Source organism: Haliotis rubra, unplaced genomic scaffold (genome assembly GCF_003918875.1).
Source record: "Haliotis rubra isolate DU_JTF1 unplaced genomic scaffold, ASM391887v1 Scf570, whole genome shotgun sequence".
In the NCBI taxonomy this organism is placed as follows: Eukaryota; Metazoa; Mollusca; class Gastropoda; order Lepetellida; family Haliotidae; genus Haliotis; species Haliotis rubra.
This window is the reverse complement of record NW_025767269.1, coordinates 678,234-705,282: the sequence shown is the minus strand read 5'-3', so window position 1 is coordinate 705,282 and position 27,049 is coordinate 678,234. Positions and strand designations below refer to the sequence as shown.

At 39.7% G+C, this 27,049-nt stretch overlaps 1 protein-coding gene across 1 annotated transcript in view; it reads left to right on the top strand.

Moving 5' to 3' along the window:
- LOC124254338 (acetylcholine receptor subunit alpha-L1-like) overlaps window positions 1-27,049 on the top strand; it is a 57,463-nt gene that overhangs the window by 6,350 nt on the left and 24,064 nt on the right. Inside the window, exons 2-5 of the mRNA XM_046688260.1 lie at window positions 7,281-7,417; window positions 8,728-8,772; window positions 9,261-9,370; window positions 10,431-10,972. Of these exons, the coding sequence (XP_046544216.1) occupies window positions 7,281-7,417; window positions 8,728-8,772; window positions 9,261-9,370; window positions 10,431-10,972 (834 nt within the window). The remainder of the gene's footprint in view (window positions 1-7,280; window positions 7,418-8,727; window positions 8,773-9,260; window positions 9,371-10,430; window positions 10,973-27,049) is intronic.

Sequence of the window (27,049 nt, the reverse complement as noted above, 5' to 3'; positions counted from 1 at the left end):
ACAACTTTCATTAGTACTTAAGTAGCATCGGGATGTTTCGTCTCTTGTGGCGATACATCGATGTATCACAGCCCTTTGGATATTAATATCCTGATGTATTGCCTAAATGTGTTTTGTATTGATGCATTCGTATCGCATAGTTGACTATGCAAAACATCGATACTATCGATGAATCGTTACACCACTATGTCAGATGGCCTCTTTTGATTCGGAATACAGATGTTGTCCCATACGGACGTTTTCTCAAATTTCAGTTACCCGACGGAATATACTGTACACCTATTTTGAATCCATCTCTTGGGTAGATTATAGAAAACTGTAGTGATTGCAATTAGTTCATAAAGTTAGATAACTAAGCAGTTTCTGTAATTATTGAAAGCTTACTACCTGACATCATTTATGTTGCTTATGCGTTTTTAATTTTTGCTTTTTGCGGTCTTATTTGTTATACATCATATAATAATGTTAATCATTTTGGCATCCCAATATCATGGAATATAATGTGAACTTATTAATCTGTCAAAGTACCGAAACGTATTTTTAAGTATGCTTTACTGTTATTGGGTGAAACTGTAAAATAGATGTACCTCCGTACAAAATTTCCAGAAATTAATAGAAACTGAAAATTGCTAAATAAATGGAAAACTACAGTGGGTAAAGATTGCAAACAGTTATTATTTATATACCTGCTTTAAATTATCAGTGTGCAGATCATGTCACAAACATAAAAACTGAAGGATGGGTGTGGAAAGAGTGGGGGAAAACACGTGCAAAGTCTCTGAGTCAGCTGAGATTATCCTTCAAAAGCATCATATGTACATTTAACAATCACTTATCATTAAGTGCAACAAAAGCATTACAAAAACGCTATATTTCCACCTTTGGCTGGAGTTTTAAATATTTGATACCGAAAGCCTGTCAGTTAACTCAAAGGAAATAACCCTTGTGTTTTAAAGTGATGGCTTAATCATAGTCACAATGAATTATAGGCTGCTATGCGTTTTCGAATGTGATTGAGTCAGTGAAATACTAATATTTACCAAATCAAATTCTAAAAGAGCTTTTCTTCAAGCAGTGACTTAAAGTCATACATAGCTAGACTTGCTTAGATTATAGACTTCATATAAGGCATCATAGATATTTCACAAGCATGGTACAGGACCCTTAGCCTCATTAGCGTATTGCCTCACCACTTGCGAATTAGGCGTTGGCAGATGTAACTGTTACTGAAGATGTTGGTCCCCGCCAGCCGCCGGTGTTTGGTATTGTTTACTCTGTAACCCGATCCCGTTTTAACAGACGCTGAACCTGGGAATATCTAGATATGCTTCATTTAGGGCGTAAGCATTACAGTAAGGGCTGGGCGGAAGGGGAAATAATATCGTTCTCTGACTATGATAAAACAGAGACTATATAATAGACTACTGTATGGTCTTTGGATACAGATTGGGACAAGATATGGAAAACAAAATATTTGGACAACAGACCATTGTTTGAGTCTTTTAATTGTAAATATGATTCCAATAGCTTAACCTAGATTTCTATATCCTTCGAATGTACATTTGGTTGAAACTGGAAAGTATACTTGTATCCCGTGACAAGAACGAATACTTAATAATTCAAAAGCATAACAGCACGAGTATCCATTTTGTCTTAATCACATGAATTGTGTCTCCAGGTCACGGAGCATCAGTGGTTTAGGGGCCCGTATTGCAATTCTCGTGCGTTTCCATGTGTTTTTGACGCGGCATGGACGCCTCGTTACATCACTATTTCATTATGATTCACAAACACATGCTCATGATATGGTTGGAATCGTGCCATGGATTAGCAGATATTCATCATGAAGTTTTTTTATGTAGGTGGCTTGAAACTCGCTTTGACAAAGGCCTATAGGTTCGATCACATTAATATTCGTTTTACAGCTTCTTTTCTCTAAAGATGCTCACGCCAAAACTGATTTGAATTCTAATCGCAGATAAAAGAATAAGACAATAAATAGTATGCCAATTTATCGTTACCATGACAACCCTGTGACATTTCACCTTATGTAAGAGAGAAATTAATACGATGCTGGGTATAGCAGTACTACTGCAGATGATAGTGTATGTCGTAAATTTCAGTAAGTTGCTGCAGCGCTATCCCTAATCACTGGATATCTATACAATTATATGTGTGATGGAGGAGAACCTGCGTCGCTACTTTTCTCAGTAATCTGAATACATGTATGTAGCGTGAAACAGGCAGATACCTATAGAAGAAAGTGTTTGCCCTACCTGTAACAACCATGTCCCGAGTCTATAAAGGGGATATAATGTGGGAATGAATGACATGTACTTTTATCTGGGCCCGTTTATGATGATACATATTGCGATCTTTCACAATAATCTCACTGGCTATCAGATTGAGGGTACGTTTCAAACATAACCGGTATTTCTATTATTGTATTTATACAGAAACATTCTTCGAACTTTTTCCATATACGTCCGCCAGATACATTGCACACTACCCCTTTCTCTCTTGATCTTCTCAAACGACTGTTGCAAGTTCGAAGAATCCTGGTCAAAGTAGAAAAGTCTTAAGACTATTCCCTACAAATCTGTAACTTACACATTGTACCATAAATGGGTAGAGCTTCCGTTCGGGGGAATATCAGGAAGAAAACGATACCATTATCTCCAATGTTGTAGAAAGCACTCCACGTACTTAGGAAAACAATAACCCACTGAGATATTGCATTCTTGCCGGAATCAATATTTTCGGCACCTGTCAGATCTGAACTTGAACATGCGAGGTCTGCGTCTATGTCAGGTTAAAGGTCTGCAAGATGTTTAGCAAAACTGCTGCATAATAGTCATAGGCCTGCTCCAAACAACGGAATATATATCTTGTTAGAAGGACTTCTCCGACATGGAAAATTGCAGCAATGCAACATCACATTTACTTGTGTGACATTTGCTTTCGGACTCTGGGTTTATGGATCGTCAATTTAAACAGGACAATCAAGACAAAGTTTAGAAAAGGCACAGAGGCCCAACATGCCAATGGTATACTCAGAGAACGCACCCGCCTGTGCCATCCGGACATAATCGCTACACGATAAAAACTATTTTTTGTGTGGCGTTATTACAGCAAAGGCTGAGCGGAAGGAGAAATAACATGGTTCAGGTACTGTGAGACTGTTAAGAAAGGTCACATGCAGTGCAATAATATTCCAATTCTGTACTGCCAAAACTTGTTTTACAGTACTGATGCGCGAACTGAAGAGACTTAAGAAATTACGAGTTGGTTTGTGTAGCGTATTTGGCCGTGCTGAAAGAGAGATAGACTAATGCTTAGTCTCTGAATATATATAATTTTGATAGTAACAAACAAGCCTATTTAAAAGGAAAGGCGCCCCAGGGAGACTAGAGATACAGACCCTGCGGAAATCTAGACTTGCTTTATTTAGGGCTTTAGCACTGCAGAGATGGCTTGGCAGCAGGGAAAATAATGTGGTTCAGGGACTGTGAGACAGACTACAAGAGAGATAAAGTGCTATTCTGTTGGGACAGCTAGGGACACTTGCAAGGACGAAGGGGCAGCTCATCGCCCTTTTGTTCACCACTCACAAAATGTGCCAACACCGCAGACAAAGCGTAACTGATACTGGCAACAAGTGCGAGCGCAGCTTAATAAGCCATGTTAGCTTGCGTAATACCACTTTCTTAGTCAGGCTCTTTTGATGATAAGAATGATGACGTCACGTGAACGTTGATTTCAAACGTACTAAAATGTGTGAAAATGAAATTACATGAACCAAGTGATTCACATGATGGAAACAAATGATCACCTTGCTTGAGCACAGGTAACATGAAGGTGTATGAACCTTTCATATACATACCCCTGAAATCCGGTATGATACATAAATATCTAAGGTGTGTAAACATTTGCACATGTGAAAATTTACAAGTGTTTCCCCACTTAAGTAAATTTACATGTTTCCAACCTGGGTAAACTTAAATTTCAGCACCCATTGAAATTCAAAGGAATGCATCAGAAATACTGTAAGATCATATATTTCCTGGGGTATCTGTTTTGCAATTCATGTTTGGAAATACCTGACAATCCGGTCATGGCATACATGAACGAGGTTCTTGTGCATACGAAAATGTACGATAAGCATATGTTTCAAAGGTATAGATTCATACGAAATATATGCCCGAAGTTAGGAAATATCTGAAAACATACGTACATCCGGTCATGGCATGTATTTCCTACTGTATTTACGTTTATTTCAATGGTTTACTATCCGGTTTTTGGTCCTGTGTAGGCTTCTGAACATCCCTAATTGGACCCTGGCACTGTTAAGGGAAACAGCTGATTGGTCACTGGTTAGACTAACATCTAGTCTCTGAAATGAACATATTTTAAAGAAAGAAAACCAGTTCCTAAATTACAATCATACAATATCATGAAGGAGCCCAGATACTTTCTTCTGAAACAGTAGAAATCTAGACTTGCCACATATTATACACTTGCATGGGGTTTCTTGGATACATTTGTTTCAGGGTCTGTATGAAGACTAGTCACTGGTTTAAGCGAATATTTGGTGTCAAAAGTAATTGAATGTTTAAGATATAAGGCGGTTACTATTTTTAACGTGTTGTTGTTCAGTTGTTTTGAACCTAATGTTGTGCTGTTATTTCATATCTGTTGTATATCCCTGTGTTTCCGATCTCAATACTACTGCTGTTGTTCTGTTATTTCATGTCTCTTGTATATCCCTCTCTTTCCGATCTCCTTACACCTGATGTTGTGCTGTTGTTTCATGTCTCTTGTATATGCCTGTGTTTCCGATCTCCTTACACCTGATGTTGTGCTGTTGTTTCATATCTCTTGTATATCCCTGTGTTTCCGATCTCCTTACTCCTGATGGTGTGCTGTTGTTTCATATCTCTTGTATATCCCTGTGTTTCCGATCTTCTTACTCCTGATGGTGTGCTGTTGTTTCATGTCTCTTGTATATCACTGTTTCCGATCTCCGTACACCTGGTGGTGTGCTGTTGTTTCATATCTCTTGTATATCCCTGTGTTTCCGATCTCCTTACTCCTGATGGTGTGCTGTTGTTTCATGTCTCTTGTATATCCCTTTGTTTCCGATCTCCTTACACCTGATGGTGTGCTGTTGTTTCATATCTCTTGTATATCCCTGTGTTTCCGATCTCGTTACTCCTGATGTTGTACTGTTGTTTCATATCTCTTGTATATCCCTGTGTTTCCGATCTCATTACTACTGCTGTTATTCTGTTGTTTCATGTCTCTTGTATATCCCTGTTTCCGATCTCCTTACACCTGATATTCTGCTGTTGTTTCATGTCTCTTGAATATGCCTGTGTTTCTGATCTTCTTACTCCTGATGTTGTACTGTTGTTTCATATCTCTTGTATATCCCTGTTTTTTTCGATCTCATTACTACTGCTGTTATTCTGTTATTTCATGTCTCTTGTATATCCCTCTCTTTCCGATCTCCTTACTCCTAATGTTGTGCTGTTGTTTCATGTCTCCTGTATATCCCTGTGTTTCCGATCTCCTTACACCTGATGGTGTGCTGTTGTTTCATATCTCTTGTATATCCCTGTGTTTCCGATCTCCTTACTCCTGATGTTGTTCTGTTGTTTCATGTCTCTTGTATATCCCTGTTTCCGACCTCCGTACACCTGAGGTTGTGCTGTTGTTTCATGTTTCTTGTATATTCCTGCTTACGATCTCCTTACACCTGATGTTATGCTGTTGTTTCATGTCTCTTGTATATCCCTTTGTTTCCGATCTCCTTACTCCTGATGGTGTGCTGTTGTTTCATATCTCTTGTATATCCCTGTGTTTCCGATCTCATTACTACTGCTGTTATTCTGTTGTTTCATGTCTCTTGTATATCCCTCTCTTTCCGATCTCCTTACACCTGATATTCTGCTGTTGTTTCATGTCTCTTGAATATCCCTGTGTTTCTGATCTTCTTACTCCTGATGATGTGCTGTTGTTTCATATCTCTTGTATATCCCTGTTTCCGACCTCCGTACACCTGAGGTTGTGCTGTTGTTTCATGTTTCTTGTATATTCCTGCTTACGATCTCCTTACACCTGATGTTGTGCTGTTGTTTCATATCTCCTGTATATCCCTGTGTTTCCGATCTCATTACTACTGCTGTTATTCTGTTATTTCATGTCTCTTGTATATCCCTGTGTTTCTGATCTCCTTACTCCTGATGTTGTGCTGTTGTTTCATGTCTCCTGTATATCCCTGTGTTTCCGATCTCCTTACAGCTGATGTTGTGCTGTTGTTTCATATCTCTTGTATATCCCTGTGTTTCCGATCTCCGTACACCTGAGGTTGTGCTGTTGTTTCATGTTTCTTGTATATCCCTGCTTACGATCTCCTTACACCTGATGTTATGCTGTTGTTTCATATCTCTTGTATATCCCTGTGTTTCCGATCTCATTACTACTGCTGTTATGCTGTTGTTTCATATCTCTTGTATATCCCTGTGTTTCCAATCTCCTTACACCTGATGTTATTATGTTATTTTACGTCTCTTGTATATTCCTGTGTCTCCGATGTCCTTGCACCTGATGTTATGCTGTTTTCGTACGTTTCTTGTTATTCCTCTTTCCGATCTCCTTACACCTGATGTTGTGCTGTTGTTTCATGTCTCTTGTATATCACTGTTTCCGATCTCCGTACACCTGATGTTGTGCTGTTGTTTCATATCTCTTGTATATCCCTGTGTTTCCGATCTCATTACTACTGCTGTTATTCTGTTATTTCATGTCTCTTGTATATCCCTGTGTTTCTGATCTCCTTACTCCTGATGTTGTGCTGTTGATTCATATCTCTTGTATATCACTGTTTCCGATCTCCGTACACCTGATGTTGTGCTGTTGTTTCATATCTCTTGTATATCCCTTCTTTCCGATCTCCTTACACCTGATGTTGTGCTGTTGTTTCATATCTCTTGTATATCCCTGTGTTTCCGATCTCATTACTACTGCTGTTATGCTGTTGTTTCATATCTCTTGTATATCCCTGTGTTTCCAATCTCCTTACACCTGATGTTATTATGTTGTTTTACGTCTCTTGTATATCACTGTTTCCGATCTCCTTACACCTGATGTTATGCTGTTGTTTCACGTCTCCTGTCTATCCCCGCTCATGTCCTGTTGTTTCACGTCTTTTGTTAAGTTTTTATATTGTCCCGTTGGGTGGTTTTGCCTGTTTATCCCCGAGATTGTTCTGTTGTCAGCCTCTGCAGCTTGCAATCCCAAACAAAGCCTGGTTGCTGATTTGTTTCGAACTTACGACAAACGTGTTGAACCCTTTGGTCCTAACACCACCCTGGATGTGAGGATGGACCTCACCCTTGTCGAGATATCTGGTATCGTAAGTATACCTGACCACAGTTAGAACATTTACGATGGATAATGGATTAGGCATTAAATGCATTATATATTAAAAAGTTCAAGAGAAATAGTGACATGTTTACATTATATATTGAATACCTCAAGAGAAATAGTGATATATTTACGTTACATATTGAATAGTTCAAGAGAACAAGCGGCATGCTTACGTTTTATATTGAACAGTGGAAGAGAAAGAGTGATATGTTTACATTTAATATTGAAATTGTCAAGACAAAAAGTGATGTGTTTACAGACAGACAGACAGGTATTATTCAGTAGGTGAAACCCAGTGGCCCAAAGTACAACTGAAGATGTTTAATGACAATTTTTGGTCACGTGACATTAGATTTTACACGTGATTTAATACATCCTGGATAATCTCCATGCTATACGTTCCGATAAATCTCCACTAGCACCCTGGATGCATCTACGGCTCTGCCTGATAAATGTATTTATTCTTCCCTTTGCTGGTGATTTATCCAATCAAGTGTCTACGCTGGGAACCTGAGCGTACCAATCACAAGGCTTCCATAATAACTCGCTTCTGCTTCCTTTATCTAACTGATTAAACTTGGCAACACAATTTTTACAGAGGTACCCTGAAAGAGGTAGAAGGAGATCTTGCATATATGTTTTGAAAGTTTCAAACCTGTCAATTTGTCTGTATTATTTTTTCCCTAAAATTGAGTCGCACAGCGAGTAAACCTTCGCGGCTGCGTCCGCCATCTTTGTTAACACTGACAAGCTTGGTTGTAACGGCTTATCTGATTGGCTACTGTGAGAAGGCGGAGCAAGAAAGGGAGGTAATACAGTTATCGGGCCGTGCCGCAGATGCATCCAGGGTACAAGTTTTGATTCGTTGGAACATTTACCCTGGAGACTATCAAGGATGGATTTTAGAATGGACATCAAATGCTTTATGAAAATTGCAACAGATTTGATAATATCAACATTATAACAATTAAGTAGATTATACATCGTTGTGTGGAATCATTTGCACATTTGAATACTTCTTTTGGCAGGCAGAGAAAGCTTCACAAGCTAATATGTGAAATTCGTTTTCATAAACCGGAAAAACACTAAGAACATGATAAATGATATGTGAAGGTTATATACTGAAAGAAGGTAGTACAGGACATCATTGCTGATCTACTTAATATATTTGTAGTTTTAAAATGATTCAGCTTTCAGAAATAAACCAAAAATAAAGCCCTTTGTTTACTTTGGTTGATTTTTAAATATGGAGTGTTACGAGCTGATGACGTCATAATCCCTTTTCAATTATTGTAGGACGAGAAAAAGCAAGTGCTAACTACAAACTGCTGGATATCTTTGGTACGTATGCGTCAGTGAGTGAGAGAGATGGGTTTTACGCCGTATCTGTCACTATGTACCCGAAACCAACAATAGGCTTGCCACAGACCAATAACACATCTCACACAGGGCAATGTATTGTGTGAAACGTGTGCTCAGCTTTTATCTTCTCAACACACTGCTTCAGTTAAAGGCAGCGGTTGATTTGCACAAGTATATTGCTCTGTGCATGTGAAAGTTAGATACAACCCCATATCTTAAGCAAGTACACACACATCACTCCTACCCCACATCCGGGCCAAAAGCATTGAGGTGAGAACATGTGGAGTGATGATCCTGGTTACAGCAAGTAGATCTGTGATAATGTGTTCTTAAAGACCTTTATTGGTATTTTGCTACCAAAGCTAATTCCACTTCTGCAGATGTAAGGATTACTGTACAAACCAGACTTAAAGCAATAATACTCAATAACACATAAATTGAGGTATATTTTTGTCATCTTTTCCTAGAGATGGAAGGATGCATCATTAGCATGGCAACCAGAAAAACATAAGAACGTAACAGAGATCCGTGTCCCAGCTGACGCCATATGGACGCCTGACTTGAGAATTAAAAACTCGTAAGTACCTCCTGATGTCAATTAAAATATGTATTATGATGAGAGTATTCTTAAAGTAGTTCATCCTGGACGTAGATTTATATCCATGAAAACATAATGTTTTAACGGAATCAGACTTTGCAGCGTAATAAAATATAGCTAGTTTAAAATAATGTTAGTTATCCTACTGTGAATGGAATGTTTGTCAAATATATTTATATCCGTACCACCCTGGTAATCATTGCGTGTATTATGATGAAAGTATTTTAGAAATAGATCATTTTTGGCGTGTTCTTGATTCTCTGTACATAATATTACTTGAACAAAGTGGTATTCCTCTCTAAACAATTTATTTTAAACTATTGTTATTACATTACCATAATGATAGCCTATACTAATGTTAGCTTCTTGGCTTGAATAAGATGTTATTTAAGGTAATAGCCTCAAATAGCAAACAAAACTAGATATCGATTAAGACAACACTTGTTTGAAATGATGTTAAGCCTTAGTGTGTGGTTGACCATTCAGAAGTTTCAAATCGTCAAAATTGGATCCATTCGCAAAAATTATAATAATGGACTGGTGCCGGGACTGGTTCATCTTCCCGCCGCCAATAAGCTACGGGTAACACACAGCTCTACAAACACGTCTACCTGCTGATTGGGTGACTTCTGGCAATACCAATATGAATCTTAATTAAGTTGCAGAATGCAAGAATTTAAGGACTATGCATTCTGTAATGAACTGTATCATCATTTTGTCGCTCATATGAACATTGTGTGTGTGAGTGTGTGAGTGAGAGTGAGAATGAGAGTGAGAGTGAGAGTGAGAGTGAGAGTGAGAGCGAGAGCGAGAGCGAGAGCGAGAGCGAGAGCGAGAGCGAGAGAGAGAGAGAGAGAGAGAGAGAGAGGGGGGGGGGGTAATGCTATCGGTCGAGGTAAAGTGACTGAAGTATATATTAGATATGTCTGAACACATACATTCCTCAGTGCTCAAAGTTAACGGCTTGTTTGAAGCCTCTTAATCTATTTACATATATAGACTGAAAGTGTTTGGTAATTTATATTCACTTCCGGTGCAGAGCCGAAGGTAATCAAATATCGACAAGCGGAATAAACAACGCCATTCTGAGGTCAAGTGGAAACGTAGTTGTGCACTACCAGGTCATCTTGAAGACGTCGTGTATAATCGACGTTGCATCCTTTCCCATGGACCAACAAGAATGCCGGATGATGTTCGAGTCGTGGACATACAATGGCGATCAACTCAATATCTCAAATGGTGAACAAGGGGCAGCATCCTTATCTGAATACATTCCCAATGCGGAATGGGTGCTGATCTCATATACAAACGCCCGGCAGGTCCTGCATTACACATGTTGCCCGGAGCCCTACATTACATTATTGTACACAATGACCCTGAGACGACGGCCCCTGTTCTTCCTGATGTATCTCATGATGCCCTGCCTCATCATCACATTGGTGGCTGTGCTGGGACTCCTGGTGCCGAACGAATCTGGAGAGAAAATATCTATTGGAATCACTTCTCTTCTGGCAATGATAGCGTTGTTGCTTGTTATTTCAACATTGCTACCACCGACGTCGCTTGCGATTCCTCTAATTGGTACGTTGTGTTGTTTCTTGTTTTAAATTGTTTCAGTGAGTGAATGAAGTAGGTTTAACTCGCTCATCTTGTTGTTGCCCTGTTCAGTGATGGCTCCTCAACAGACGACCACAATTATGTGCCCCCGGTTTAAAAGAATACTAGAAAATATAAATTGAATTTGTGAGTGAGTGAGTGAGTGACATTTCTAACATATGTTAAAGTAAGCCATACGTACCCTACATTTATACTATTTTTATGCTGACATTAAAACAACATTCAAACTATATTATAAAGCATTTATGCTGCATCAAAACATCAACATTCAAACTATATATATACTATATTATTACTACATTTATACTACATTAAAACAACATTCAACTATATATATATATACTATGTTATTTCAACATTTATACTACATTAAGCCTACATTGAAACTATATATATATATATATATATATATATATATATATATATATATATATATATATATACATTATATATATTACTTATTCTATTATACTATATTGATAGTATATTTGTGCTATATTGATGCAAAATGTACACTCTATACTATACTCCATACAATTTGGTGGTGCGGCTTTACAACATAAAATAATCATTTATGCGGGTACAGCTATGGAATCTGTTTCTGGCAATCACACTGGCATTCTCCCCATCAAATGCATACATATCATTTGTGAGCGAGTGAGTGAGTGAGTGAGTGAGTGCGTTGCTTGTCATTGATTGTCATAATGTATCCATGTAGAGCAATGGAATTTGTTTCTGGGAATCACACTGGCATTCTCCCCATCAAATGTCTTTAATATCGGCTTTTCACCTGTAGGTCGGTACTTTGCGATCAACATCGTCATCGTGTCTCTGAGTATTGGTCTGGCCGTGTTCACTGTGAATATCCATTACCGAGGGGTGAGAGGACACAGACTCCCACGGCTTGTAAAAACTGTGTGCTTTAATATTCTTGCGAGGATCCTCTTCATCAAAATAGACCTGCCGGAGTCTACCGACGAGAACATGGTATGTTTAATGTTCCTTCTGTGATAATATCAGAAATAGTTTATTTTGGTTGGTGGAAACCTGGACTGATACTGAAAGCGTGACCAGTATTTATTTGTGTTTCCCGGAATTAATTGCTTGATTTTAACACACAGGTCCTAATTCCTGCTGATGACGAGGCTACGGATGCAGACAAACCAGGACCCACTATGACGGAGGGTCAGCCCGGTGGAGGGAATAACGTGGTGGGTGTTCTCAACCGACTGCTCCACACGGTAGAGAAGGCCATGGATCTACACAAGAGGAGGATCACATCACAAGACAGTCTTGCCGAGGCTACATATGAATGGAAACAGCTGACCATCGTTCTCGAACGCGCTCTGACGATCATATTTCTCATTGTCACACTTTGTACGACTTGTGTAATGTTCTCATAGACTCAATGGTAGCCCAGTGGTTAAAGTGTTTGCTAGACAGACATTAGGCCTAGCTTCTATCTGTATAAGGGTATAATCAGATTTTGTTTTCTCTGTAGAACCAAGAGGTAGCCTTGTGGTTTAAGTGTTCGCTCATTAGGCTGCACGCCTTGCTTCTATTCCACATATGGATATTGTATCTACTATGATCTTGTACTCTCCAGAACCTGGAGATTAAAGCGTTCGTTCATCAGGTCACATTCCAGGTTCCCACATTTATCACATGTGTGACAGTCTTGGTGGCGTGAGAACTGTTACGTGTTTATTCCAACGTTGAGACTAACACAGTACTTAACAAGGAATAAGCCTGTCTGTACTCTGTGTGACACCAACGTTGAGACAAAGACAGTACATAACCGGGAATCAGCCTGTACTCTGTGTGACACCAACAAACCACTAAATGATGGGATGTAATTAGCAATTATATTCTAAAATAAACTAAGCTTACAAATCACCTCAAAGGGATTACAGTGGCAGTACAAAATGACTGGCAAATTCAAAAGCAGTGATTACAGCAATACAGACAGAGTGTAATATTCACCTCATAGCAGCAATGATGGAGTTTCCAAACTTAGGCCCATGCTGAGTATTTAGGGTGAGAATTTCTCCGCACAAGTCTTAGCTGCCCATATGTCCCTAAGAAAGATACACCAGAAGATTCTCCTTCACCCTGGTCAGAATATAGTGGAAAGGCTTATATATATTCGGAGTACCGTGTAGTACCTTCCTGAAGTTTGTCTATATGTAGCACAAGTCTAAATATAGCACAAGTCTAAATATAGCACAAGTCTTAATAAAGCACGCCACTGCCTCTCACTGACTATCCATACCTAGAACTCAACCTACTTTTTAAACCAATCAAAGGTTCCCATTTCCCTGTGTCAATAGGCTCTTAATGATTAAGAACTCGGCATTCAGCGGGCATTTAGCAAGCTGCCGATTGGGCAAAAGATACACATAAACAATGTTTTCATGTTTTATTGACGTGAGGTCCATGTGACTGCCACAGTCTTGCTGAAGGTGTCTTCGTAACGCCGATACGATTTGTGTCAATGTGTTAGGGGGAAACGGCGAATTGTCCTTTCTCCGTATTTCAAGAATGAAACGTTGCATGCAGAAATCAAGGTCTCGGTTATTCAACGCAGAAATATTCCCTGGAATTACACCAAATTCTAAGAGAGTTGAAGCATGCTGATTTCGGTACTACACCCAGTCTTTCCAAACATTTAATGCCCACTGGTTGTTTTGTCGCGTTTTCTTCGCTTACTTTTGTTCTTGTTAGATATCATAGGATGATACAGATGATGCGAAACGACAGTCGCTTTCCTCATGTTTTACAAAATCTTGATATGGAATAGACAGCAACTGGGCTAGACTTGCAGTTTGTGTACATTCAAAGTCAGTATTGTTGAAAAGTTCGTCAAACAGCAAATCAGAATTCGCGAAATCGGACTGCTTGTCCATGGCTCTAAACTTCAGAGCGCACATTTGAATTTGTGAGGTAAAGAAATTACGTAGCATATGACCATGCTAGTGACGTCACTTCATAACTGTCGATCAAAAGTAGGTGGAGTTCTAAGTCAGTTAGAATCTATGTAGAGAAATCTTAGTGGCTTCGCCCCTTCTTAATCACTAAGATTTATCTACATAGATTCTAACTATAACGTAGAATTGTTACACATGGAACATTGGTGCACAATAAATAACACAACCACATAACAAAAGGAGAGACCCGGATGCAGCCGTCTTTTGAATAGGTGGTAACTCTTTGTCTAGCACTTCTTGAACAATCTTGGGTTAGAATTGAGGCGGTAGCCGCGGCACCGATTCCATGATTCAGGTTGAAATGACCTTCAACTGCAAACTGGGACTTTCCAGTTTCAAGACGTCCTGTGACAATGCTGCCAGTAGCCAAATTCAGTCTCGACATTTTCCACTTCCAGTTGTCCTCAAGAAACGTAACTATGACGACATGCTGAAGGACATTTGACATGGTTGACACAGCTTGTGTCAATATTGTAATATCTTTGCATGTTGTGTTATGTGATAGTTGATTGTTTTAACATATTGGTAGTGAATAATACGTCAGGCAATATCAGTATAACCCTGAATGTTGTGTTAAAAGACATTTAATTGTTGTAGACATTGGTACTGATTGTCAATGACGGTAAATGATTGACTTGTTGTTGGCTAATAAAATGTCTACTGTTGCCCACAGCAACTGGTTAGAGTTATCTGTCCCTACTTACGTGCGAACACTGCAGCTTGGCAGCGCTTCAAGGAAACATATACCGGCACGATGCGATATCTCAGATACATGAGTGATTGCTATCTTACGTTAAGCGCTTTTCAGGAGCAGGACAAGTTTCACATGGTTTACGTCCTGGCGTCCGTCGATGGACAGGGTTCAAGGCCGTTGGGTAAATAACGTCCGGCTCAACACATGCCTGAAAGACAAAAGGCAGATACATTGATATTCTGTAAGCTTTGGGTGTTCCGATACGTTTTCACAGCGACTGGACTTACCATAGGAACCGGCCAACACAGCTAAAATCTGTAAATGTCATATTGGTCTAATTCTAATCCCCCATGAAACATTACTCACTGTCGACACTCTGCAACGCTCAGCCATTCATGAAAAATGCGTACATCATCACTTAAGTGTCAAAAACGCTATATACTCAACATGTGTTCAATTTCACTGAGCTTTCTATTACTATTTACAGTGTCTTTTTGCTACTATAAACTCACAATCCAATGAACACGTCCTGCCCAAGATAATTTCAGTTATAAATAACCTTGTAGAATGACATCCAAAATTATCCTTCAGAAACACCTCAGTCTCATTATCCCAAATATTGAATCAGCTTACTTGCTGGCCCATTCAATATAAAAGGAAATGACTTTGAAGAAAATCATGAACAATTGAATAGCTGTGAAGGTAGCAGCTTGACTTTTAGTTCCACAGACTTTGATTGCATGTGGTCCCATTTAATCGTCCCATCAGTTTTCATTGATTCAAAGTAAAACAATTCAATCTCCATTCAGAAATATACATACATAAGAATAAATATACATTTCCTGAAATCCATGTACACAGCTATTCTTCCCTTTACCAAAAAACGGAATTTGTTTCCGACGATAGTCACGACTAGGTATTCTGTCATTTGTCTATAGTAAATGTATATTTGCTGGACTTTCCTCATGTATTATGAGTATATAATGATTTCAGGTTACCATTGCATGTACCCTTCAGGCCGTACCTCCACGATACACCTCTACATGCACCCTTCATGCCGTACCTCCACGATACACCTCGCTATGCACGCTTCATGGTGTACCTCCACGATACACCTCGACATGCACCCTTCGTGCCGTACCTCTACAATACACCTCTACATGCACCCTTCATGCCGTACCTCTACAATACACCTCTACATTCACTCTTCATGCCGTACCTCCACGATACACCTCGACATGCACCCTTCATGCCGTACCTCAACGATACACCTCGCTATGCACCCTTCATGCCGTACCTCCACGATACACCTCGACATGCACCCTTCGTGCCGTACCTCTACAATACACCTCTACATGCACCCTTCATGCCGTACCTCCACGATACACCTCGATACCTCGTACCTCCACGATACACCTTGCTATGCACCCTTCATGCCGTACCTCCACGATACACCTCAACATGCACCCTTCATGCCGTACCTCTACGATACACCTCTACACGAACCCTTAATGGTGTACCTCCACGATACACCTCGACATGCACCCTTCATGCAGTACCTCTAGAATACACCTCGACATGCACTCTTCATGCCGTACCTCCACGATACACCTCTACATGCACCCTTCATGCCGTACCTCCACGATACACCTCGATACCTCGTACCTCCACGATACACCTTGCTATGCACCCTTCATGCCGTACCTTCACGATACACCTCGACATGCACTCTTCATGGTGTACCTCCACGATACACCTCGACATGCACCCTTCATCTTGTACCTCTACGATACACCTCTACATTCACCCTTCATGGTGTACCTCCACGATACACCTCGACATGCACCCTTCATGCCGTACCTCTACAATACACCTCTAGATGCACTCTTCATGCCGTACCTCCACGATACACCTCGACATGCACCCTTCATGCCGTACCTCAACGATACACCTCGATACCTCGTACCTCTACGATACACCTTGCTACGCACCCTTCATGCCGTACCTCCACGATACACCTCGACATGCGCTCTTCATGCCGTACCTCCACGATACACCTCGACATGCACCCTTCATGCCGTACCTCCACGATACACCTCGATACCTCGTACCTCCACGATACACCTCGCTATGCACCCTTCATGCCGTACCTCCACGATGCACCTCTAGATGCACTCTTCATGCCGTACCTCCACGATACACCTCTAGATGCACCCTTCATGCCGTACCTCCACGATACACCTCGATACCTCGTACCTCCTCGATACACTTTGCTATGCACTCTTCATACCGTACCTCCACGATACACCTCGACATGCACCCTTTATGCCGTACCTCCACGATACACCTCGACATGCACCCTTCATGCCGTACCTCCACGATACACCTCGACATGCACCCTTCATGCCGTACCTCCACGATACACCTCGACATGCACCCTCTTACCTTGGCCACCCTACAGGATGCATTGTACATCCATCACCCATTCGTTCGAAAACTTTCACCCCTTAGTATTCTGCAAACTATTTTTCTCCGTTTTGCAACTGTTGCTCAACGCTCTACATCCTTCACTTGCATTCTGCATCCTTCGAACCTGCGTTCTGCTGTCCTTATCAATGCGTTCTGCAGGTCGTGAATTCACCGCTAGGTTCTGCAGCCCTTATCAAAGCGTTCTGCAGGTCTTCACCGCCAGGTTCTGCAGCCCTTATCGATGCGTTTTGCAGCATTCACCCCACGATCTGCAACGTTGGCCCCTGCACAGCAACATTCACCCCTCTGCACAGCCACATTCACCCCTCTGCACAGCAACATTCACCCCTCTGCACAGCAACATTCACCCCTCTGCACAACAACATTCACCCCTCTGCACAACAACATTCACCCCTCTGCACAGCAACATTCACCCCTCTGCACAGCAACATTCACCCCTTTGCCCTGCATTCCCCGCTCCTGGATTCAACTGGCATCAGTGATACCTTATGTGAAGCCGATTTTCAACCCCCTGTCGCGTTATGACAAACATATCGCAAAAACAAGCCAACAGCTCTCCCAGCAGTGACTAGATGCCCAAACCGCCATAAAACCTTGTAAATAAGGTTATCAGTACCAATGTAACATATATCGTTTATTTCATTACCAACGGAAGTATCTATAAGCTTTTAGCTCTACCACTTGCTCACATTACACAATTTCTGAGTCTTGATTCACAGATGGTTGCAACTTAATATTGCCAATGACAGATAGGGGTAACTGATGCTTACTTGCCGACGATATGAAATATCACAGCTTGTCACGGTCTATGCTCCTAGATAAACGAAGTAATACATCAGACGCTAGATGCGTCTATCCTACATCTATGACTATCTCATAACAACCCTGACACCAATCCGACTCCTTAAAGGGTAAAAAGAAGCCATTGATGGCTCGACAGACTAGGTTTTGGCAACTTGTCAAGTCCAACATTCTGAATGGCATTCAGGACATATTGTATAGCTTCAGAGTTTCGCTTCGCTGGTCGCTTTGTAATGACGTTTGTTATAGGAGACCAGTTTATGTTAAATCGAGCAGAAGTTCACATTACGATCATGCATTGCCAGCATGGTTGACTATACTTTGTAGATATATTCAAGCTTTCTACTTTTTATGCGTTGTCTGAGAAGCTTCATAAACTACGGATATTTTTAAAACTACAATTATGGACAATATTGCGTTTGCTAACGTTTTTAAATCCACGTGTCTGTGATCTTATGAACACATTATCAACAACAAAAAATTCTACTTACATTTTAACAATGTCCGTTCTGGTATATGAGCAATGACAGTGCGAACAGGTCTCGCTAAAAGCTTTTTGTTCAAAGAAACTGACATACTTGGTACGTGACCAGCCAGCCACTGCACGTGCAGAACGGGAGGTATAACGATGGCTGCACAGAGAGATCGAGAGAAGACCAATTCTAAACCGGACCTTCACGGGTTCAAGGAGACAGATGTCGAATGAGCATAAGAAGTGAAGTAAGATCATATTTGTTTTTGCGAATGATCTGATGAGGTTCCTAAACATCACACTGCCTCGGTGGTATAGTGGTTAGAGCGTCCGTCCGTCCGTCCCCGACCGCGTCATACCAAAAGACGTTAATGGTCACATGCAACGTGAAACACAACTTTGCAGGTTCTGATACCTTTCGGTATGGACTTACCGAAACAAATCATCAAAAATGCAAATTCATCTTATAAAGAAACCGCGCGAAATCGGAGTTCAAACGTTTCAAGAATTTTCCCCCGACTTTTCGGGGGAAAACTGGTTTCAACAGCTCGGCTGCGCTCATAACACGAGCGCAGTGAAATAGGTTCGCGCAGCTTGGAAGCGGGATTTTTATATGTTATGACAGTAAATTAACTGTTTATGTAATTTCATTTGTCTATTTCACCACACGTTCTTCTTACCGAGTCACTTTCTCAGTTCGATACATAATAGCAATGTCATTATTTAGCGTTGACAGAATTTCTAACTGTTATATAGATATGTCGTTGTCACAGACAAAACTCAATTTCTTGTTTTATTGACACCTGTGTGTCTGCCTGCCTGTCTGCTAATGACAATATTCAATACACAACTGCTATCACTGACCACATGCAATTTGAACTTAACACCAATCAGGCTATACACCATAAACAAAATGCATTGATTCATGGCCCGAGTTCTGTCTCTGTCGCATTATGTAATTACACAGACAGGCAGGTGTGATACTTGAACACATGCCATGCTATGATGTCTGTTGATTGCAAAATGTTAGACACAAAAAAATGAGCATGTATTTTCAAAACCCAACATCTCTATATATACACACACAATGAGCCGTGATGGCATCTGCAAATGAACCAGCCGTTACACTTGAGTGCACACCCACCCGCTCTGACTGGGTTCGGTATCCCGGCTGCTTCGTTTCTAGGGAAGTAAACCCAAGTACAAAATATTGCACTTTTGATTTGCGATTGTACGCTTTAAATTTTTTTTATATGTCTTTTTCATAATCAGAATGTATATTATATGTAATAAATAAGTGATAACTGTGTTTTAATTATGTTTGATTTTTTGGTTGCATGTGACCTTCAAGCAATCCACTCCTTTGATGATCTCCTAATGACATCGCGAGATATCGAACGAGCCTTCAGCTCAGCAGGAACAGAAATCGTGACAGTTGTTGTGAATAATGAAAGCTATATGCTCTCACTATCTGCTGTCATTTAAGTTTGTCACCTGCTTTGCCTAGCCTCCGAGTGGGCCTAGGACAAATGCCACCCGGACAAAAGCCACCCGGACAAATGCCACTTAGGACAAATGCCACCCAAATAAAAATAAAAACCACCAACACAATAACATTTTTAAAAAGTCAACATTACTATGAAATCAAAATTTTACATGAAAATCAACTTTTTTATCAAAGTGAATATATTTGTTTAAGAAATCAAATTATTCATCAAAAGTCTACATAATTTTACAACAAAATCAACATTAAAATCAATATGGGTGGTAATTGTCCTCTCTGTAATGGTAAAATAACTGGGTGGCTTTTGTCCTGCTCCCCTTCCGAGTTACAACTTGTTTTCATTGACGATTCTGTCGTAATTGCCTGGTGTCGCTGGGCCTTATTTGTTCGAGCCAGCCGCTAGTGGAAACTATGATCAGCCTCGCTCATCTCGGTTACGGTTAATTTCTTCAACCTAAACAGTGCGACATTGGGAAGGGTGGATGCCCATCAGATGCCGTTATTTTCCCCGGTAGTTCTTGTCTGATTGTATTAAAGTATCAAAGCAGTGTGGGCTTTTGCAGGTTTTCTAATGCCTGGCTGGTAAAATGACTGATCATAATTGATCCCATTTCTGTGGGTTTTTTTACCTCGATATTTATTCACGTCATGTAAAAATATGACGTATAATATTAAAAAATGACATTTGATCTATTTGAATCCGTAAACTAAACAACCTCACTTTGCCATTGCTAGAAGACTCTGAAAATTTACTTAGGTGAATAGGTACATACAGTTTTAGCACACAGCAAATGCTTATATGTATTTCTTATGCAACAATGAAGTTCTGTCAGTATTCCCAAAATAGTGTCGGCCCATAGGTTTTCACATGCAATTAAAATTGCATGAAATACAGCAATTAATACTCCCTTGTTGTAACCCGTGTTAGGTGGTATAAACCTACACATGTTATTTATCATCATTCACTTGATGGTCAGTTAATGAATTTAAAACAGGGATAATTAGTGGTAACACCACTTGGATAACCCGACAAAGGTTCCCATTTTGCATTTCTTGTGTCTGGAGTAAATACTCAACATTATAAACATCGATCAAAGGATTAACCGATAACACGCTGATTGATTAATGACTTTTATCTTACACAGCGGATTTGGCTAAAGGTACTGTTTATGTATGTAGATTTACTAATCTATACTGAATACACTCTGTCGTGTCGGTGTCTGCGTAAAACAACTTCCTTCTTTCAAAGGATTGACCGCCAAGACATTGATTGTTTGCTCATTCTTGGCTAACTAAATTACTTTTTTGTAAATAATGGCGGACATTATGCAGTTAGTTCCCAGGTATGCCATCTTGGGTGACCAATGAGACTATATACCAATGTGAAATACCTGAAACGATATAGCACTTTTCGTAAACATGTATTAGACTGTTAAAAGACACATCATTTGGAACAGCTGCAGGTGAATGGCATATCACTCGTTTTTGTGGATATTGATGGATACATTCCTCGAACAAAGTAATAGCCTGACATTGTTCTTATAACTCTAATCTGTTTTAATTTTAATAATTGCATTTTGTTTTATTCATTTGTCGTAGCATTCAACAGAATCATTGTTTTCGTCGTGAAGTAATGAGACAGACAACATACACTAGGGCGTGTGTGCGAATTATGATTTGCATTGGCAAACTATAAAATGTCTAGATACTCAAGTTATAAGTATAGGCAGATCGCCTGATTTTTATTTAGTTTCAAAATGCATACAAGTATGATAATAAACTAATTAGGATTATAAGACCAAATATAAAGACGCACGTTGACTAGTATCTACATACTGGTGAGTGGACGTTAACCACGTGAATGTAGCAAAGAAATTTATGGCGCAGTATTGTCACTTCGACCCCCACCTCGCTTCCGAGGAAGAAATCGTTATGTTACAAGTTGTGTCATACCAAATCCTGTTGGTCATGATTCAAACACATACAGTATAAACCTGATAAGTAAAATTTCAAGGGACTCGCCAAAATTGTTTACTTATCAGGTATTTTACTTATCCAAACTTATCAAAACCCGGAAATGACAGCAGAACAACAGACAACATTTGTAAGTAATATGACATGTTTTATTCCCTAACATTTCATTGCGTTAATTTATACATTTATAATACAAAGTAATAAAAATCATTTTCAATTTCTATAAGTGCAGCGAATTTGTCCTCAATAGACTTTGCCACAAGTTTGCGTTTACCTTTGACAGAACGATCTGATCTCGGTATCCCCCCAGTCACGCTAGGTCCTTCGCGAGATTGCTCAGACATTTTGCCAGAATAGCCTGACGATACATATTTTTTCCCTCTGTTTTATACGATAGCATTTGTGTTAAATAAACAAGCATTTTTCCAATTGATCTTATTCCGATATCGCAGCGAGATTTTACTTGTCACGTGACCGTAATGGCGGCCTGCTTCATGTCCACAATGTAAACTGGATAAACTCACTGTCATTGCTGATTGGTGTAATCACTGATACTCGCAAGCTACCTAAAACAATGAACAACTTATCAGGGCTGGCTTCCAGTTGTCAGTGTATTGTCAACTGCATGACGCCAGCGAGCTGTAAGTAGGATGTTTGTTTAGCCGGAGACTGACACGTGCCCCTCATGTCGGATTATGTGGTGATCGCTAATTTAGTTATCCGGTCTCTTTTGTTAAGGAATTTACTTCCAGGGATCGTGAAAAAACGTTTAGTTAAGCGGTATTGTTTACTTATCCGAGTTTAGTTAACCGGACTCTAATAATGATAATTAATGAAGAAATTTGCCGGGACCAAAGAATAGTGTTTACTTATCCGGTATGTTTAGTTAAGCGGTCTTTACTTAAGCGGTTTCCACTGTATTTAACTACGAGTAGAAAGTAGTTTTGATTTGCTAACTTGATGAAAACAAACCATAATCTCATTAATTCTTAAACAGACTTTAGCCCGTGATGTTACGATTATTAAAAATGGCAGCGCCCTGTCGCGAACATCCGCCAGTCTGAGAATAAATGCTATTTAGGTTTGTTTCCATCGAGTTACAAAATCAAAACTACTTTCTACTGGTAGTAAAATATGTATTTGATTGATGTCCAATAGGATTTTGCGTGACATATCTTATAACATAACAACTTCTCTCGTGGAATTGAGGTGGGTGCCAATATAACACTACTTGCAATATTATTGGCACTTCCACCACAACCTCGCTTCCGAGAAAGAAATCGTTATGCTTCAAGTTGTGTCATGTTAAATCTTTTTGGTCATCAATCATATATATATTGTACTACAACTAGTAAGTAGTTTTGATTCTTTAACTTCCGCGAAGCGATCTGAACACATTTAAGATATCGTTCCAAGCTTCCACAACGCTCGCTTCGCACTCACAAACATAACCCATTTAGCACGAACAACGGGTCCGGTGGAAATTAGTGCATGGTGACACCATCACTCGACCCCCTAGGAGGGCAACGCAACGATTGACGGCAACGCAACGATTCGTTTTGCTTTTAGTAAGTTTCGTTGTTCAGACCATCCTTTAATGTTGGAATATGGGCGAAAAGTAAATATAAAACAACATGAGCGATTCTGCCCTCTGTGTATTGCACTTACCATTGAATCAGAGTACCAATTCTTTATTGAATGTTCATTTTACTGTGATCTGAGAAACAGCCTGCTCCCACAATACTACATAAATAATCCATGTGAAACTAAATTTATCAACTTATTATTGTCTTGCAATTCTACAACTGTTAACAATCTTGCTAAGTTTATATTTCTTGCATTGACACAAAGAGCGAAGTTTTCAATATAGAGTATAAGATTAAATGAGACATTGTACATGTTAGCATACAGCTTAATATTATATATGGCGCTGGATTGTATTGTCATCTTTATAATTGTATAACGGGTCGGTGGCCCTTGTACGAAATTAACTCTCACTCACTAGATATAAGCTTACGATGACACATACTTAAACTAAACGTGACAAAATTCACTTTTCACCAAAAACATTGAACATTTAAAATGTGTTCACCACTGCAAGTTCGATTAGTCAAGTCGATAATCCTTTCGTTAATCCCTTAAACAATCATTACTAAAACAACACCAAACATCAAAGACTACCACCAGTCGCCTTAACGCCCCCATGAAACACTCATGCCGCCCCCATGCCACTATAGCAATTAGCCCATGCAGAACAATCATTTACCATCATCCACCAGTTTTCTCCCCTTGCGGATATTTCCAAAATTGGAAATCTCACATTTCCAAAATTGGAAATGTTTGGAAACATCATCTTTCCAAAGTTGGAAATGTCTTGGAAACATCATCTTTCCAAAATTGGAAATGTCTTGGAAACATCATCATTCCAAGACATTTCCAAGCTTGTAAATGTGGATTTGTTTCCAGTGTCCACTCCTGCCTTGCTGCCACCCCTGACTTACCTGACAAATGATGGAGTATATCAGAACTGTCGGGACTGGAAGATCGTTGAATGGAGTGAAGAAGAGTATGGCTTGCCGTTCCAGTAACATCGCCTCCGGTCTTCATTAACTGTCCCTTTAGCCAGTCTCACATCCTGGACCAAACCAAACAAGCATCAGCGTGACGTGAGCAGAGGTCATGGCAATAGACTCTCCGAACCGTGACTTCCTGAACGTGACCTTGATATCGAACCTGCAACCCGGAAGTGCTTATCCAGCAGGGAACTACACAGTATACTACGAGACTATGGGTAAGTGAGGAAACAAAGCACATCCCTGCCCCTTCACCGTGTCAATATGGAGTACGAGAACACATTACACAGATTGGACTTACAGGATGCAAAAGACAATCTGTATTTACATAGATACATAGATATGTAAAGGTCCAATCATCTACAGATAATAGATGCCGAGTTAATTGTAGGATTTATTAACTTCCTACTGTGGCTAAAGAAGCTATACCTTGATTTTGATTTTGAATCAACTATACATGTGTCTTAAGTCAACTATATTACATCCAATAGCGAAATGTACTGGCGCTTATTCAACGCTCAAAGTATACTTCTATATTCTGCCATGTTTACCAAATTGATTTAAAGCTGTTGCAAATGAGGCCGGGTTTGACCACTAGAGACAGAGAGGGCAACAAGCAACAAAGGCATCTTTTATATCATTGTAAAGACCTTGAGGAGGTAAATCCCAAATATAATGTTTAAGTGTGTTCATGTGTTCATATGGAAATTTCTGGCCGAATTTCTTTTCTGCAGATATTTCTGGAAGAATTATTTTCTCATGAATAATTTCTCGCAGCATCTACCAGAATTGCTTTAATTCAGCAAAAAATGGGTTCTGTCTTGATATGGATCTCTTTGAATGATGTTTAAATCATACACGCTCATTGGGTCTCCACAGAGCAAATCGTGCACCATAGAAAGTGTATTACATCATACAGTGAATTTTACAGTCTGCATTGGATGTTCCATAATACAGTGCAAAATTGGCAACAGTTTATAGACATATTGTATATCTGGCGCCCAGTTACCGCTTCCTATGAAAGCGTCCTGTCCAAAACATTTCTCAATAAAAAACTTCTAGATGTGTTGTAACATATTGTTTGTCTTCATGAAGAAGCTCTTATCAGTAAACGAGACTTAGGTTAATTGTACGTGGATGCAGTGTTTCACACCCTTGACATTGTGTGGCCAATATCCCTTTTGTTCAGAATCTGTCTGGTTTAAGTCAAAATTCATTCCATGCCACTGCCAATACATCTCCTCCGTGTCCGCCCGGAACGTCTTCATCTGACAGTCTTCAACCATGTACTCCATGTCCATAAGGACCGTATCAAAGCTCACCAGGAAAAACAAACTGTGGCCCTTGCCCTTAAGGTTACACAACCACTGCCAGATGTGCTCTTGATTCGACTGACTGCACAGTGGCTGGTGACTCAACAAACCATGGAATACAGAATTATTTGTAATGTGGCGCTTGTCATTCATGTTACCCGAGCCGACTGCTTTCTTAATGCAACATATGACTCGTGTTCAGTGAAATACAGATCAACTATATTTATACTGAGTGGTGTTGGTCATTGTTATTTAGACATAAAGAAACCGTCATACCGGGAAAGACTTTAAAGAGGTGTTGAAAATCCATGGCATACCTATTGAAATATGTAATAAAGCTCTGGGAATATTTTCAAAATATACCCCTTTACCACTTTTCCTGAAAGAGCAAAATGTTGATGGCCTGTAAGTTGTGTTATAATTATGTATAGACGCATAGGTAAACAAGCTGTCTTGTGTCCACGGTAAAACTAAAATATGGACTCCAAAACCTAGGTGAAACTGAAACATTGTCTCAAACACCATGGTGAAACTGAAACATTGTCTCAAACAGCGAGGTGAAACTGAAATATTGCCTCCAGCACCATGGTGAAACTGAAACATTGTCTCGAACACCTAGGTGAAACTGAAACATTGTCTCGAACACCTAGTTGAAACTGAAACATTGACCACAACACCAAGGTGAAACTGAAACATTAATGTATTGGACGTGATTAAACTCACACGTGACTCCTAATGTGTACATTATCCCCGTTGGATATATCCTAAATGAAAATATCCTGACCGACATGAAACATAAAAGGTTTAATGTCATCAAATTCTCACACCTTCTAAGTAGCAATAAAAAAACTTAATATTTATTCTCTTGTCCATTTTTTTTTATCTAAAACAGACAATGGACCAGATTTCGGTGGCCCTTTTGTACTTTGGCTACTGAGTTCAATCGATATTTGTCGGTACAGATTTATGAATCTAAACATCACATGGCATGGTTCCGAATCATCATATGTAATCGTACGTCAAACAATTTATGTATGATATCAATGATTATTAACACTCTAGAACCTATATTGGAAGCGTCACATTAATGACCATATATGACCATATGCCGTTTCGCTGCAAGGAGCTTGGCTAGAGATAACAGACATCACTGGATTGTCTGGTCCAGACACGATTATTTACAGACCGCCGGCATTTTGGAATATTGCGGCGTAAAACTACACTCACTCACTC